Source organism: Danio rerio, chromosome 4 (assembly GCF_049306965.1).
Source record: "Danio rerio strain Tuebingen ecotype United States chromosome 4, GRCz12tu, whole genome shotgun sequence".
In the NCBI taxonomy this organism is placed as follows: Eukaryota; Metazoa; Chordata; class Actinopteri; order Cypriniformes; family Danionidae; genus Danio; species Danio rerio.
In genome coordinates, this window is record NC_133179.1 from 58,862,571 (window position 1) to 58,879,120 (window position 16,550).

The 16,550-nt window shown below is 40.2% G+C and overlaps 2 protein-coding genes across 2 annotated transcripts in view; one reads left to right on the forward strand and one right to left on the reverse strand.

Moving 5' to 3' along the window:
- Positions 1 to 16,550, forward strand: part of LOC100537530 (uncharacterized) — an 858,077-nt gene that overhangs the window by 502,247 nt on the left and 339,280 nt on the right. The window lies entirely within an intron of this gene.
- The window catches only part of LOC110439541 (NACHT, LRR and PYD domains-containing protein 3-like), a 50,846-nt gene that overhangs the window by 12,968 nt on the left and 21,328 nt on the right, over positions 1 to 16,550 (reverse strand). Inside the window, exons 7-8 of the mRNA XM_073948239.1 lie at positions 2,556 to 2,729; positions 2,269 to 2,442 (exon numbers count right to left, since the gene is read on the reverse strand). Of these exons, the coding sequence (XP_073804340.1) occupies positions 2,269 to 2,442; positions 2,556 to 2,729 (348 nt within the window). The remainder of the gene's footprint in view (positions 1 to 2,268; positions 2,443 to 2,555; positions 2,730 to 16,550) is intronic.

Sequence of the window (16,550 nt, forward strand, 5' to 3'; positions counted from 1 at the left end):
TTAAATAGCCAGGTTAATCTAGTTTACGAATGGCTTGAATGAGCAGATTTTATGCTGTTGGCTGTGCACCTTACTGGAACCTGATGTTGCAAATGCTGCGTGTAAGACACATTTTCTGCACAAATTCTGCAAATCGGTATCTTTAAATGCTGTTTTATTAAGGCAGTTTACACATTCAACGAACAACATCTTCCTGTCCAAATTATGGCAAAGTTGACCGTGAGAAAGTCATCAGCTGTCCCGAGGCTGTCATGTCTCTGCGACTCCTAGCGAACCCGGAAATATCGATACACTGCTTCGAAGGGCGCTTCCGGTGTTCAATTCCGCTGTGAAAAAGGTCTATATTCATGACTGCTGACTCTCCTTCACATTCAGCCTTTACCAGATATTGTTTTAGATGAGCGAGTAATCAGGATTATTTCAGACACTTTTTCATGAGACTTTTGTTTGTTTTCAAGAAACTGAAACTGCACAAATATGAGAGCAGCTTAAACCTTCAGCAGGACACAAAACAGCTTGACTTTAGCGTTTAACTCTGCTGCTTTCACACCTCCACAGATCCATTGTTCTGTTCTGAAACAGGATTAAAACTGGTATAATGTTTAATTGTGTTCTTGCTGTGGTTCACTTTCACACGGAAATATTGATTGTTGACACCCACAGACAGACACAACCTGGTAAAGTTTTCAAACAGTGAACTAAGGCCCCGTTTACACTAGTGCGTTTTAGTTTTAAAACGGCGTTTTAGAATGAAAATGATCCGCGTCCACACTCGCGTTATACCCAGCGTTTCTGAACTGCTCTCCGTCCACACCAAAACGCTGAAAACGCACATCACGTGACCACACAGACACTCTCGGGCAAGCGCTTCAGCATTTCTACCCAGATGAGAGTAGTCGGACTTCTCATCAAGCATCTCCCGCTGGATCTAATCTCACTATATTTATTAAACGGGATATTTCATTCATCTTGTTGTCTTTATCTATCGACATATTCCCTGACTTTGGTCATTGGAATCTATTACTTGTTCTCGGGTAACGTGTTTTGGCTAAGCGCAAAAATAAGTTAATGATTCATGTTACTAGCCTACATTCTGTATATTGACTGATCGCTTGCCTTTATTTCCTATAATGTATAAACTTATTGTATGTTATACTTTTATAATGGCCATTATCGATTATTAAAACTGATAATCAGCAAAAGAGAGGGTATGTTTCGTATTTTCACTGAAATTGAAAGGAGGCAGTTGTTATAGGCTCCGTTTTGTTATAAATATCCACACAGTGAAGATGACGCTCATGCAGCACGACGCCTCAACATTTCTGCTGTCTGTTAAGTTGCTAATATTAAAATGAAAATAGGCAGGTCCTTAAATCATGTTTACATTTTATTGTTGAGAAAGTGAAACAACGTAGCCAGGGTGATGTGAATGAAGTTATAAAGTACACTGTTCCCTTTGAAGATTTACCCGTGTCCTCGATATAGTCTGCTTTTCCATATCAAACTGAGAAGAAGAGACTGCAGCCTTGATCAAACTTGCGAAGTCTGAACTTACAATGAGAGGATGCAGGACTGAACTGTGTGTGTTAGGCTACTTAATATTGAGGTAAAGCCCCAATCAGAGAGGCGAATGTCTGCAGCCCCGCCTCCATTTTCAGATGTCTCCGTTTTTGCGCATCCACACTGAGACGGAGCAGCAGCGTTTCAGAATGAAAACGGCCTCTCCAGCGTTTTCAAAACGATCCGTTTTAGGCGCTCGAGAACTCCGGCGTAGTGTGGACGGTTGGCGTAACCGTAGCAAAACTTATGCATTTTCAAACTAAAACGCATTAGTGTAAACGGGGCCTAAGACTGCAACTATTAGTGAAATCTGTATTAAAGGTCTTCAAATATGATTTAGATTTACAGTAATTGTTTTTCATGTTTAAATCTGATTTATTCTTGTGTTTAAAGCGTTTGTCATTCCTCTACTTCAGTGTCTCAGACTCACTCAGAAATGATTATTAAATACTGGATTAATGCACAAGAGAGTTTGGCGAACACGTTTTACACCATTTCAAATATATATTATATGTGCTGTATAAGTCACATACAGCGCTCAGCATAATGGAGGACAGCCCATTCTGTAAACCAAGATTTTTCTCCATTTCTCAGTCAAAATTTCTTTTATCTGGGTTTAGTATCACCCAGGGTTAGTATGTTGAAGCATGAAAAGCTCTAATATGAAACCATCTGTCTGTAGTTATTGTTGAGTGGAGAATCATTTACCTCAGAGTCTCCAGTTTACAGTTCACAGTCTTCAGTCCATCAGAGAGAAGCTTCACTCCTGAATCCTGCAGGTCATTGTTACTCAGGTCCAGCTCTCTCAGCACACAGTTTGAGGACTGTAGAGCTGAAGACAAACTCTTACAGCACTGAACAGTGAGATTACAGATGGCCAATCTGAGAAAGAACACACATTACTAAAAACCACACTGTTAATGTGATCTGTCTGATGTAACAAAAAAAAAAACAATCAATTAATCAATCAATCAATCAGATCCTTAAACTCAAACCTCAGTGTCTCCAGTTTACAGTGTTGACTCTTCAGTCCATCAGAGAGAAGCTTCACTCCTGAATCCTGCAGGTCATTGATACTCAGGTCCAGCTCTCTCAGCATACAGTTTGAGGATTGTAGAGCTGAAGACAAACTCTCACAGGACCGAACAGTGAGATTACAGAACTGTAGCCTTTGTAGAGGACAAACACGATAAGAATGTGTTGATCTAGTGTGTTTAATATGTATAACTTCACTAATTAGTGAGCACATCTGGTGATTTTAGCATTTAATAGTATTTATGTCCATAAAACACAATTAAATGGCTTTCTCACTTTATTAACTCTTTATTAAACAACGAACACTGCAAGCCGATATACTTTTAATTGTTTTATGTATTAATGAACAAAAATCTTTAAATGTTGTATCTAAAAGCACTTTACAAAATAAAGTGAAACAGATGCAAATATAATAGAAATATAGAAGATAAATAAATATATTCATTGCTGTTTGTTTTTGTTTCTAAAGATTCCTCCATGTCAGTGATCAGGACTGTCTGCCCTGTAATCTTGCCTGCAGCTTCTCAGCCTTATCCAGCCATGTCCACCATTTCAGTTGTCTCTAGTTCAGCAGTTTCAATCTTCTTTAGTACATCAGACACAGTTTCTAATGCTAACGGTATGTTGTAGCGAAGACAACGAGAAATGCAATGCAGACACTTTCCCTGATTTCTACATCTCAGATACTGAACTCGCAAAATATATGAGAATGTTTCATATGACTTACACTTGCTTATTCTGAGTATATGTGACAGACACTTGTTAGATGATATTTTAGAGAGCAGGCGTGAGCTTCAGCTGTGTCGTGTCATTTTCTGTCTGATTCAGGCTCACACTGATACGGCTAACAGCTACTCTGACTGATAGGATTTACACAGCGCAAAAGTGCATCCCTTCACCAAATCACTAAAAGAGAGGACAGACTTCAGCTTTGGGATTGAGGATTAATCCTTTGATTTTATGAGGAAGTAGACTTGAGAGTCATCAGCATATAGATGGTAATTTATGCCATGCTTTTCAAAAAAATTTCCCAACGCAAATAAGTAAAGGTAAAACAAAACCGGATCAGTATCGAGCCCTGTAGAACTCCACACATTAATTGAATGACAGAAGAACAAGAGTTGCACAAACTGACGGATATAGTTCTATCCTTCAGATAAGCTGATTAATTCAGATAAGCTGATTTATGAGGATGTCATGATCCACTGTATCAAAAGCAGCAGTGAGATACAATAATGAAAGAAGAACAGGGCTACCCGAATCAACTCTTGCTCTTGCATTTGCTTTGCCTGCTTGCACGTTTAGAAGAAGATATAATGAAGAGGGTTGCATGGTGGTTTAGTGGTTAACACTTTTTTCCTAACAACAAGAAAGTCGCTGGTTTGAGTCCTAGCTCCATTTTCCCAGTTTCTGACCATAGTGTATGAGTGTGTATGTGTATGAGTTTGTGTCTGTGTCAGTGAGTACACTTACATGAGCATCAATAATTTGATTTCAGTGCAATTAAGACAATACTCTGATTAAGACACACACACACACACACACGGCTGTTTGACACTCTCTGCATCTACAAGAGTCAGTGCAAACCAAAGACACCTGCATCGTGCAATGTGAAGGTTTTTTCTTTCCCAGCCGGCACACGACCGACCTTCAACGTTGAAATATGGTTGAAATAAGGTCAGATGTGTTTTGAACGTTGAAATAATGTTGATAGAACGTTTAATGTTGAACGGTTGAAAAACAGCCTGCATATGACAAGGCTTCAACGTTGAAATGAGGTTGAAAATACGTCAGTTGTTTCTTTAATGTTGAAACAATGTTGAATGATGAATGGTTGAAAAAAGTAACAGAAATCCTTGTACAAATCAACGTTGACATTTTTTTATCATGATCTGTATGTTGAATTAACGTCATGGCTTCACCCAATATTCAACATGTTTGGTTACCATGGTATCGTAGGACTCGGCGCACGCGGCCACGCGCAGCGCTTCACTTCACTTAATTACGAACACCTGACCTGCAGTGCAGCAGAATTCAGAGGTAAGCGTGTTTTTAGATGCTTTAATGTTTTATTTACCCCCCGATTTTATTTTACACACAGTGTATCTTAAACGTGACTTTTGAGGTGTAGTGTTTCGAATTTTGAAGCATTTAAAACTTTCCAGTTTGGTTTTTAGTCTTGTTTGCGCTCAGGTGACGCAGCTAACCTCGAGGTAATGTCACATGTTTAACGTTAGTCTAAATGAGCGTTTTTATGGCAAATTCAAAGCGATAAACTCCAAACGCAGTTTAAAGTTACTGAGCAACGTTATAAAACAATATCCTTTTATACGCTGTATCATTAGTGTTATTATTACAAAGTGAACTGCTGTCGTTTCACTGTTGTTGTTGTTGTTGTTTTTGCTTTTAGACATGCAACTTAGTCCAGAGACGCACTGACTTGCACAGCGTTGAATGGAAAAGGCTTTGTCCATGTAAGTTTACTTTACCTTTAACTAAGCTAGCCTATCTGTTAAATCTTCTTGGTGCTTTGGTTGGTGATATTCTCTTTCTAATCTGTTTGTTTATTGATTGTTAGGCTATGTTGTAATATTAGCCTATATTGTTATTTTGATATTATTATTGTGAAATCATGTTGTGATGTTATACTATGTGACAGTATTGGGGAACAAATATGTATTTAGTGAGAAATTAATGCTTAAATTAGACTGTATAATAGCAGATAAGAGGTTTAATGGGTTTTAACTTTGTGGGTTTTCTGAAAGGTCCAGTTGAGGGGCATCAAGAACACGCAGATGGCCTAAACCTGTGTCAGCCTGGACAGACTGCAGTTCTGCTACTCCACGCCAAGGCTTTTGTATGGATGTCTGACTACTACTGTGTTCTCTAAAGGTATTACTGGAATTACTGCAAAACAACAGCACCTGTTTCAGTGAAATTTGTATTCATAAAATAGTGATACATGTGTAGCAGGTCCAGTACATGTGATGTCATTGAGAAGTTGTTTTTATTAAATGTCATAAAACAAATAAATAAACATGCTATTTAAATAAATCTAAATATTAAAAACTTAGAGTAAGATGAGAAATGAAATGCATCATCTGTCTTGCGAAAAGGGTCTACTTAAGAATTCTGTTGTTTTCCAACTGAAAGGGATAGTTCACCCAAGAATGAAAACTTACTCACATTTTACTCCCCAAATGGTTTAAAACCATTATGAGTTTATTTTGTTGAACACAAAAGAGGCTATTCTGAAAAAAAACTAAAAACCTGTAAACATTGACCTCCATAGTAGAAAAAAATACTATAGAAGTCAATGGTTATAGATTTCCAGCTTTCTTCAAAATATCTTCTTTTGTGTTCAACGTGGTCAGTAAATGACGACAGAATACAAATTTTGAACTATCCCTTTAATTCTCTGTCCTACATGCAGACTTTTGCAGAAGTGCTACTCCTCCTAGAGTTTTTCTCAACCATACTGTATGTCTAAAAAGCTTTAAACAGCTTTTACAGTACATGTAATGGTTTACAACAACTTGTAATTATTAGATGTGTTTAATGTTTCATGATTTTTTTCTGCAGCCTTTGTTAAAAAAAAAAAAAAAAAAGTAATTTTTTTGAGAATCTGAAATCTGAATTCTGAAAATGCTGGTACCGGTGGTGGCGAAGGGCTTCCTGACGATATCACACCTAATTCTTCACTTCTCTTAGTTAGGAATATTCAGATGGATGAGTCAAAATTATTGAGTGTGACGATATTATAGGACAAATTTGGATTCAATTAAAAATAAATATTTGAATTTCACTTTGTATAATAGCAGATACCAACTTGGTTGTAACCTCGTATTTCATTTATTGCAGGTTTTCTGGAAGCTCCATTTGAGGGCATCAAGGACATACTGATGGCCTAAACCAGTGTCAGCCTAGACAGACAGACATCTATTGCAGTTCTGCTACACCACACCAAACTCTCTGCTTTTGTATGGATGTCTGACTAGTACAGTGTTCTCTGAAGGTATAACTGGAGCAAAACAACAGCATCCATTACAGTGAAATTTGTGTTCATAAAAGATAGTGATATATGTGTAACAGGTCCAGTACATTTGTCATAGGTTAAATCACAGTAAGTACTGTAAAAATAACTTGTTTGACTCTGCCACAACAGGTCATGGTGTGTGCTTACTGCTTGTAGTAAACGCACACGCTGATCTGATGCGGGAGAGATATACGCAAACACATTTGTATTTACTGTTTTGTTTTGCCTCACTAAAGTGTTGTTGGAGCTTGGTATGTTCACAGTTGAAATCATTGAAGTCACATGGAACGTTTTGACAATGTGTTTTGTGCCTTATCTGGACAATGAGCATCTTGGGACCATTGCTGTCTGTAGAGGATGAGGAGCATTTAATCTAAAATATTTTAGTTTGTGTTCTGAAGATTAACAGGTCTCTGGGATGACACAAGTACTTAATTACAGAACCTATATGAACAGTTAATGTGACATGTAATAGTGAAATAGTGGTCCTACATTCACAAATGTGAGCCATTATTATAAGACCCCTGTGAACATGCAATTTTTATGATACTAATAATAACGGAATAACAAATTGCTATTACTGTTGTGTTTGTGAGAGAGAATCAAACCATATATTCTACACATTTTCTTGATGATTTACTGAAATATTTGTCTACATGTTCCACTGTCACAGGTGCTCAGTTTTGCTGCAGTAATGCTAAACACAATAGATGTACTTTATACAATAAATAAATAAATAAATAAATATTTAGCATGCAGACCTGCAAAGTGAAGAAGCAATGTCAGGTTTAGATTATAGCATGAGTTTTCACTATTGTGAAAGTGAAGCCATTCATTCACAATGAATTGGAATAGCAAACCTCATTATTGATTTTGTAGGAAACTAACCTGGTGTTTGAGAAATAAATATGTATTTACCTGCTAGACTGATATAGATGTTTTAGTGTTTTACACTTGATTCTTTGTCCCCAGTGCCAGCTATAACCTCAAGTGTTTATCTCAACCTATAAAACCTCAAACAGATGTAATGTATTTCACTTGTGATTCTTAGTTGTGAGTGATGTTTTTTATTTATTTTTTTACTGCAGCCACTTTAAAAATGGGTATTTTGTAAACTTTGTAAACAGAATTGTATTTTGGAGACTGTGATGGTTGAAGCGTAGTTTAGTTACTTAGTTTAATTTAGTTAGTATCTGTCTTTCTGAAGATGGTAACACTTTACAATAAGGTTGTATTAGTAAGTGTTAATGTATTTACTAACATGAACAAAGAGCAATGAAGCATCTTTCATATAAAGAAAGTACAGTTCATGTCAGCTCAGTGCATTAATGTTAACAAGCATACATTTTGATTTTAATAGCATTGGGACATATTTCAATTAATTAAATGATTAATAAATGCTGTACAAGTATTTGTTCTTTTCTTTGTTCATGTAAGTAAACATTAACTAACTTTAATTTATGAAACCTAATTAAAAAGTGACTAATTGTATGCCTTTTTCTGTATTTGAGTGTACAGGATGTATAGTAACCTGCATGGTTTTAATGAACTATGTATGCTGTAAATGTTGCTGTATATTTAGAATAAATGAAATAATGAGGTGTGTATTAAATAAATTGATACACAGGCTAAGTTGTGTATTTGTGTTGTGTATTTTTTATTAGTAAAAATTTGTTTGCTATTTATGGACTTTGCGTTGTATGTAATTTCTATTTAACTTACGTTGAAATGTATGACGGTGAAACAACGTCACGGTATCAACGTTGATCCAATTTGCAAAATCGAAAGGTAATTCAACCTTTATCAACGTCTACGAAACGACCATAATTCACCCATGAAGAAGGTAAGAGTGAAACAACGTTGTGATTTCAACGGTGAATCACCGGTGGTGGTCTGACGGTGAAACAACGTCACTATATAAACGTTGATCCAATTTGCAAAATCGAAAGGTAATTCAACGTTGATCCAACCATAGACCTGACGTTGATTCAACGTTGAATCACCGTTGAAATGCCGGCTGGGTTCATTCAGCATGCGGTATGAACTTCCATTAAAACTACACTCCTCCAGCAGTTCATAGTTGCATCCAATATTTTGTTTGTCACGGGGCTCATGCATGAAAACTTACAGAATGAAAGTGAAAGTGCCAAACTGCAGTTAAAGTCGACAAATTAAAAAGGAAACAACCATTAATCAAATTAAGTGCTATAACATGTAAAACGGGATCATGAAAGGAACATTCAAAAAGCAGCTCATGTAAACACCTTAATCTTACTATTGTCTTAATTGGATTAAGGCAAATAATTCCAAATACTGATGTCCATGTAAACGTAGTCAGTGTTACCTGATAATTGTCAGCATAGAGAAGGTCAAAATAGACAGAATGGAGAAAACATCAGCGTGATCATTCCACTCTTACCAGAAAGGAGTTTTAAGGTACTGAATCACTTTATTTTCGATAATAGACAATGTAGTTTACTTTCATATTTGCTGTTTCTTAAAAGATAGTTCTCCCAAACATTTACTCACCCTCAAGTGGTTCCAAACCTTTATGATCTTTTTAACCACATTTAACAGAAAATAGTCTTTTTATGACAGCTGAAAACCATCAGCCATTGACCTACATGGTAGGCATCTTCTTTTATGTTCAACAGGAGAAACAAAGTTTTAGAAAGGTTTATAACTATTTAAGATTTAGTGAAATTTAGTAAATTTACTTTTTGGGTAAACTATCCCTTCTCTGGTCAGGTATGCATCTCTAAGTCTTTGATTTGTCTTCGAGTAATGGATGTTGTTTTGTTACAGTCTCATTTCTGAATTGGCTTCCTGAAGATTTTATTATGTAATTAGCATAATACTATTTTACCTGACAAATAAAATGTTAAGTTTTAAATCATTCTAAATTCTATATCTATATAATTCTAAATCTATATCCAGGGCTCGGTTTTTCAAAATGTTTTATCCGGATAAAATTGATCCGGATTTAGTAATCCTGTTTTTGCGATCCGTGATCATGTAATCCAGCTTACTTTTTGAGCCAGTTTTTAAAAGCAACATTGGATTGGATCAATCTGATCCGGATAGGAACTTTTCAGGATCACTAAATCTGGATTACCAGTGCTCAATCTCAATGTAGATGGATAGATAGGCCTATGTAAAGAGCAACAAGTAGAATAGCCAGTGTGGGGTAAATATAACTTTATTTTTATTTGAAATGAAAACCAAGAAAATTTTATAAATAATAAAATAATTATAATAATAAATAATAAAAGCAAGAAAAACCCCACCCCATCCTCCTCCAGCAGTCCGCTCATCTGAGATCTACAACACTACATTTTTATTTTATTTTATTTTATTTTTTTCACCTGGGGATACTCATCCCGAGGTCCTCAGATTATGCAGTCACTGGTTGGATCCAAGACCAGTGACGAGATGATCCCAAGGTTTCCATATCCGGGACCAGCTGCTGCGGCGCTGATGGTCATGGGGAGTGGAGAACATGAGTCTGATTCCAGCGACGAGTCTTCGCTGAGGCCATCTTCCAGCCTCCACCACGGTGACTAAAGCTCTGTACAAGACTTTTGGCCAGTGGAGAAATTAAAATGGTCGTGCCCAACTGAGTCTGGTTCTCTCAAGGTTTTTTTTTCTTCACTCCTATCAGGTGAAGTTTTTTTCCCTCTCCGCTGTCGCCACTGGCTTGCATGGTTCAGGATTGGTAGAGCTACGCATCGATGGATTTGCTCTTCAGTATTTGAACTCTCAGTAATGATTTCAAATCACACTGAACTGAGCTAAACTGAACTGAACTGAACTTAAACACTAAAAACTGAACTACACTGTTCCAGTTACTATGACCATTTATGTAAAGCTGCTTTGACACAAGCTACATTGTAGCGCTATACAATGCGCTATACAAATAAAGCTGAATTGAATTGAATTGAGGATATTTATAATAAGTTTCAAATATAGATGTTTTGAATAAAAAAAGACAATGTTGAAACCTCCACAATAATGTCAGACTTCCTCATCTGATGTAGAGGGAGCAGCTTGTCTGAGCGTATTCTTTAGGAGGCAGATCTCAAGTGTGGACTTGGTTTGCTGCAGTTTGGTCAGAGTCAGTTGTTCCTTTGCCAGATGAAGCTGAACTTCTGCCCAGTCTCTTTTTTAAAATTGTTGAAAGTGATTTGTCGGGGTTTTTTGTGACTTCTCTGTCTCCCTCTTGTGTATTATCATTTGTATGCAGTTTCACCTGTTATCAATTTGCTTGTTTCCCCGTCCCCATTCCTCTCATCTGTTCTCCCTGATTATTGTTGCTATTTAGTCTCCCCTTCTCCCTCGTTCTGTGCTTGTTGATTGATTCTGTGTTCTACTGTTGTGTGAGTTACTGGTTCCCAGTTTAAGATAGTTTTGCACTTTGCACTACGTCTCGTCAAGTCTTGCATTGTCTATTTCACCACGTTTAATCCTGTTATCTGTGCTCTGGCTCACCTCTGCTCTGCCCACAGTCCACGCTCAAGTGAGGTCTCATCTGCTTGATTCCCTGAGGTCTGTCCTAACTTTACTACTGTTATACCAAGAGGATCACTTTCGTTTGATCAGTCCACCACCGCCAAGAGGAATGTCGTTTACAGACTGCCTGTGTTTCTATATTTTGAGTGACTGTTACTTACTGCCAAGGAGAGCAGAATTGTGGATTTGGTTCTGTTTAATAAATTCCTTTAATCTTCTCCCTTGCGCTTGGGTCTCCATATATCCTGACAGAATTAACAAGCCATTCATGGACCCAGCAAGGGAGTCTCCAATCCGCTCTGCGGTCGAACAACAAGGAGCGATGTTGGGCAGACACGCCGAAGAGCTCAGCGATGCGAGACAAGCTGTAGAGAGCCTGGCCGCGCAAGTAGCGGATCTATCCAGTCATATTCACACGTTACGTCACAACCTGGGATTCCCACTGCCGGCCCGTCTTTCCTCAGAGCCGAGGGTCAATAATCCATCCACTTACACGGGTGAGCCAACACAGTGTCCTGCTTTTCTCACCCAATGTGAGGTTGTGTTTTCCCTGCAGCCCTATACGTATGCTGAGGATCGAGCCCGTGTCGCATACGTCATCTCTCTCCTGTCGGGCAGAGCGAGGGACTGGGGAACCTCTTTGTGGGAGGCCGAGTCGGAAATCTGTACCCACTTTGACGCCTTTAAAGGGGAGATGCTCAAGGTCTTTGATCGTTCGGTTCAAGGTCGGGAAGCATCACTTCTTGTATCCACTCTCCGCCAGGGCTACCACTCCGTAACCGATTATGCGATTGAGTTTCGCACCCTCTCCAATACTTGCTGTTGAAACGAAGCCGCCCTTTCCGCTCGCTTCCTGGATGGGTTGAGGGCTCTGTTAAAGGATGAACTCTACGATCACGATCTTCCCGCCGACCTAGACTTTTGATGAGTCTTTTGCCGCAAAACATAAAGTTCCACTCCAGCCTCTTAGGGACCCGCCCACTGTGTATGCCCTAGATGGCCGTGTCTTGTCTAAAGTGCTTCACTCCACCTCTCCGGTGAGTTTACATGTTTCTGGCAATCATCGAGAGACTTTAACTTTTTTTGTTATTTGTTCCCCCTCTACACCCATAGTGTTGGGCCATTCTTGGCTAGTTAAACACAATCCTCAAATAGACTGGGTTAAGGGATCCATTGTCTCATGGATTTTACCTTGTCATGCAAATTGTCTTGTATCTGCTGTTTCTCCTGGCTTCTCTTCCTCTGTGTTACAGGAGGAGCCTGTAGATTTATCAGGTGTTCCTGAGGTTTACCACGATCTGCGAGCGGTCTTCAGTAAGTCCCGGGCCGAAGCTCTCCCTCCTTACAGACCATATGACTGCAGCATTGATCTCCTCCCAGGTACCACTCCTCCGCGGGGTCGTCTTTTCGCCTTATCCGCACCCGAGAGAGAGGTGCTCGATAAATATTTATCTGAGTCTTTAGCCGCTGGTACTATAGTTCCGTCATGCTCTCCAGCCGGTGCTGGTTTCTTTTTTGTCAAAAAGAAAGATGGCTCTTTACGCCCATGCATTGACTACCGTGGACTTATTGAGATCACTATTAAAAATAAGTACCCATTACCGCTTATGTCGACTGCCTTCGATATCCTTCAAGGGGCTCGCATTTTCACCAAATTAGACTTGTACAATGCTTATCATCTTGTGTGAATTAAGGCCGGAGATGAGTGGAAATCGGCGTTTAATACACCCTTCGGTCACTTTGAATACCGGGTTCTTCCCTTTGGGCTGGTAAACGCTCCCGCCGTATTTCAGGCACTCATTAATGACGTACTTCGCGATATGCTCAATATTTTTGTCTTCGTCTATTTTAGACGATATCCTAATTTTTTCGCCAGATTTACCTACCCACGTCCAACATGTACGTCGTGTGCTCCAACGTCTGCTGGAGAACCGTCTTTTCGTCAAGTCAGAGAAGTGCGACTTTCATACTCGCTCTGTCCCATTTCTCGGGTATATAATCTCAGATAAGGGCGTTAGTATGGATCCCGCTAAGCTTTGCGGCGTAACCGAATGGCCCATTCCTAAGTCTCGCGTCGCTCTCCAGCGTTTCTTGGGTTTTTCTAATTTCTAGCGTCGCTTTATCCGTAACTTTAGCCAGATCGCTGCTCCTCTCACGGCTCTTAAATTGGCTAAAACTCGTTACGAATGGTCTGATTCTGCGCAACAGGCATTCGACCGTCTTAAAAGGATGTTCGCATCCACTACTATTCTCATCACCACGGATCCCGAGAAACAGTTCATAGTTGAGGTTGACGCTTCAGATGTGGGTGTAGGTGCCGTACTTTCCAAACGCTCTGCGGAGGATAACAAGGTCCATCCGTGCGCTTTCTTCTCGCATCGTCTCACTCCGGCTGAACGCAACTATGATGTCGGAAATCGTGAACTTCTCGCTATCCATCTCGCGCTCGGTGAATGGCGCCACTGGCTAGAGGGTACCTCTGTTCCGTTTATTGTATGGACGGACCACCATAACCTCGAATTTATTCGATCTGTCAAAAGGCTTAACGCGCGTCAAGCTCGTTGGGCACTATTTTTCAATTGTTTCAATTTCATCATTTCTTATCGCCCGGGTACCAAGAATATCAAACCTGACGTGCTCTCCCGCCAATTTTCGGTGTTAGAGAATAAACCTTCTCCCGAACCTATCATACCTATTGGTAAGGTATTAGGAGCCGTGTCCTGGGGTATCGGGAACTCTGTTAAAAGAGCGCTCGCTCGCACCCAAGCCCCCCGTAACTGTCCTTCGGGTAAACTCTTCGTTGCCAGACCTTTACGCACTGCTGTCCTCCGTTGGCGACACACCTCTAAATTAACGGCTCATCCTGGCATTAGCAGGACGTTAGCTGTTATCTGTCGTTTCTGTTGGCCCGCTATGATGCAAGACGTTCGACGCTTTGTCAAATCATGCCACGTTTGCGCACAGAACAAGTCTAGCAACTCCGCACCCTCCGGATTATTGCGACCTCTCCCCGTCCCATCTTGTCCCTGGTCGCATATCGCGCTTGACTTCATAACAGGTCTTCCCCCCCAGTTGATCGCTTCTCTAAAGCGGCTTACTTTATTCCGTTACCCAAACTTCCTTCAGCCCGCGAAACAGCGCAAGTTATTATTAACAATGTTTTTAGAATTCACGGGCTACCCGTTGATGTCCTATCCGACCGCGGTTCGCAATTCACATCACAGTTCTGAAGAGAGTTTTGCAAACAGCTTGGGGCCTCTGTTAGTCTATCTTCAGGTTATCATCCTCAGACTAATGGCCAGACCGAACGAGCTAACCAAGATCTAGGCCGAATACTTCGAAGTCTCGCCGCTCGTAACCCCTCTTCATGGTGTGAACTACTGCCGTGGGCTGAGTACGCGCATAATTCACTACCGTCCTCGTCCACTGGTTTATCACCATTTGCGTGTTGTCTCGGTTACCAACTGCCTCTTTTCCCTTCTCAGGAAATAGAGACCGCTGTTCCTTCAGTTCAAACCTTTATACAACGCTGTAGGCGCACTTGGGAGAGTACGGTGTCCGCGCTCCGCCGCTCCGGTGAACGTATTCGATGCTCTGCCAATCGCCACCGCACTCACGCCCCTCGTTACGTCTGTGGGCAAAAGGTATGGCTTTCCACTCGGAATCTTCCCCTCAAAGCACCTTCTCGTAAATTGGTACCTCGTTTTATCGGTCCGTTCACTATCGATAAGATTATTAATCCAGCAGCTATCGGTCTTAAACTACCATCCTATTTGCAACGCATCCACCCAGTTTTTCATGTATCCTGTATCAAACCCGTATTCCACTCTTCCTATAGTTCCCCTCCCTCCCCCTCTACCCCCATTGTCGTTGATAGTCCCCCTATCTACAAGGTACGGAGGTTGCTTGATGTAAGGCGCCGGGATCGTGGTCAGCAGTTTCTGGTCGATTGGGAGGGATATGGTCCTGAGGAGAGAAGCTGGATACCGTCTCGGGACATCCTGAACCGCTCGCTCATCGATGACTTCCTTTGCTCTCACCAGTCTTTCTCCTCTGGAGCGACAGGAGGCGCTTCTTGAGAGGGGGGAATACTGTCGGGGTTTTTTGTGACTTCTCTGTCTCCCTCTTGTGTATTATCATTTGTATGCAGTTTCACCTGTTATCAATTTGCTTGTTTCCCCGTCCCCATTCCTCTCACCTGTTCTCCCTGATTATTGTAGCTATTTAGTCTCCCCTTCTCCCTCGTTTTGTGCTTGTTAATTGATTCTGTGTTCTACTGTTGCTTGAGTTACCGGTTCCAAGATAGTTTCGCACTTTGCACTACGTCTCGTCAAGTCTTGCATTGTCTATTTCACCACGTTTAATCCTGTTATCTGTGCTCTGGCTCACCTCTGCTCTGCCCACAGTCCACGCTCAAGTGAGGTCTCATCTGCTTGATTCCCTGAGGTCTGTCCTAACTTTACTACTGTTATACCAAGAGGATCTCTTTCGTTTGATCAGTCCACCACCGCCCAGAGGAGGGTCGTTTATAGACTGCTTGTGTTTCTATATTTTGAGTGACTGTTACTTACTGCCAAGGAGAGCAGAATTGTGGATTTGGTTCTGTTTAATAAATTCCTTTAATCTTCTCCCTTGCGCTTGGGTCTCCATATATCCTGACATGATTTCAAAAATCAGGCATTGCCATTCTTTGAATTTTTTTTTTTATTCTTTAATCATGCATCACTAATAAATATTCTAAACACAAAAATATTTTCCATTGTGATGAATATATATATATATATATATATATATATATATATATATATATATATATATATATATTGTAGCGAGCGATTACATGCCACGTCGCCCTGGTCGCTAATTTCACCCAGCTGGACCCTCATCAAGCCAGGATCGCCCACAGCTGGACGGCATCACACGGAGAGGCATATAAGCCCAACCTACGCCAGGAGAAGATGAGCTTCATTCATCCTATGACTCCCTGTGCTAATGCTTGTCTCTTTGTCTCTCCGTAGCGGACTCCAGCTCGTGACGATCCTTCACCCGACTACTCACTGTCCTTCACCTACTTCCCGGAGCACCAGAGCACCTCACCCTAAAGAAGAGCACCTTTTACAACACCTTCACTTTGTAAATAAAGCACCCTCCGGGGACTTGTCTGTAAACTCATCCTGTTGTGTCGCTGTCTTCCCTCTGCCTCGCTACAATATATATATATATATATATATATATATATATATATATATATATATATATATATATATATATATATATATATATTTGACAGCTGTTTGCGGGATTATTTTATGAGGCCAAACTCTTTCTATTTTGCTGTAGGCCTATACTGAAAGGCTGAATACGTTAAAGCCAATAATCACTATAGCCTGACAGATGAACAAATAAAATT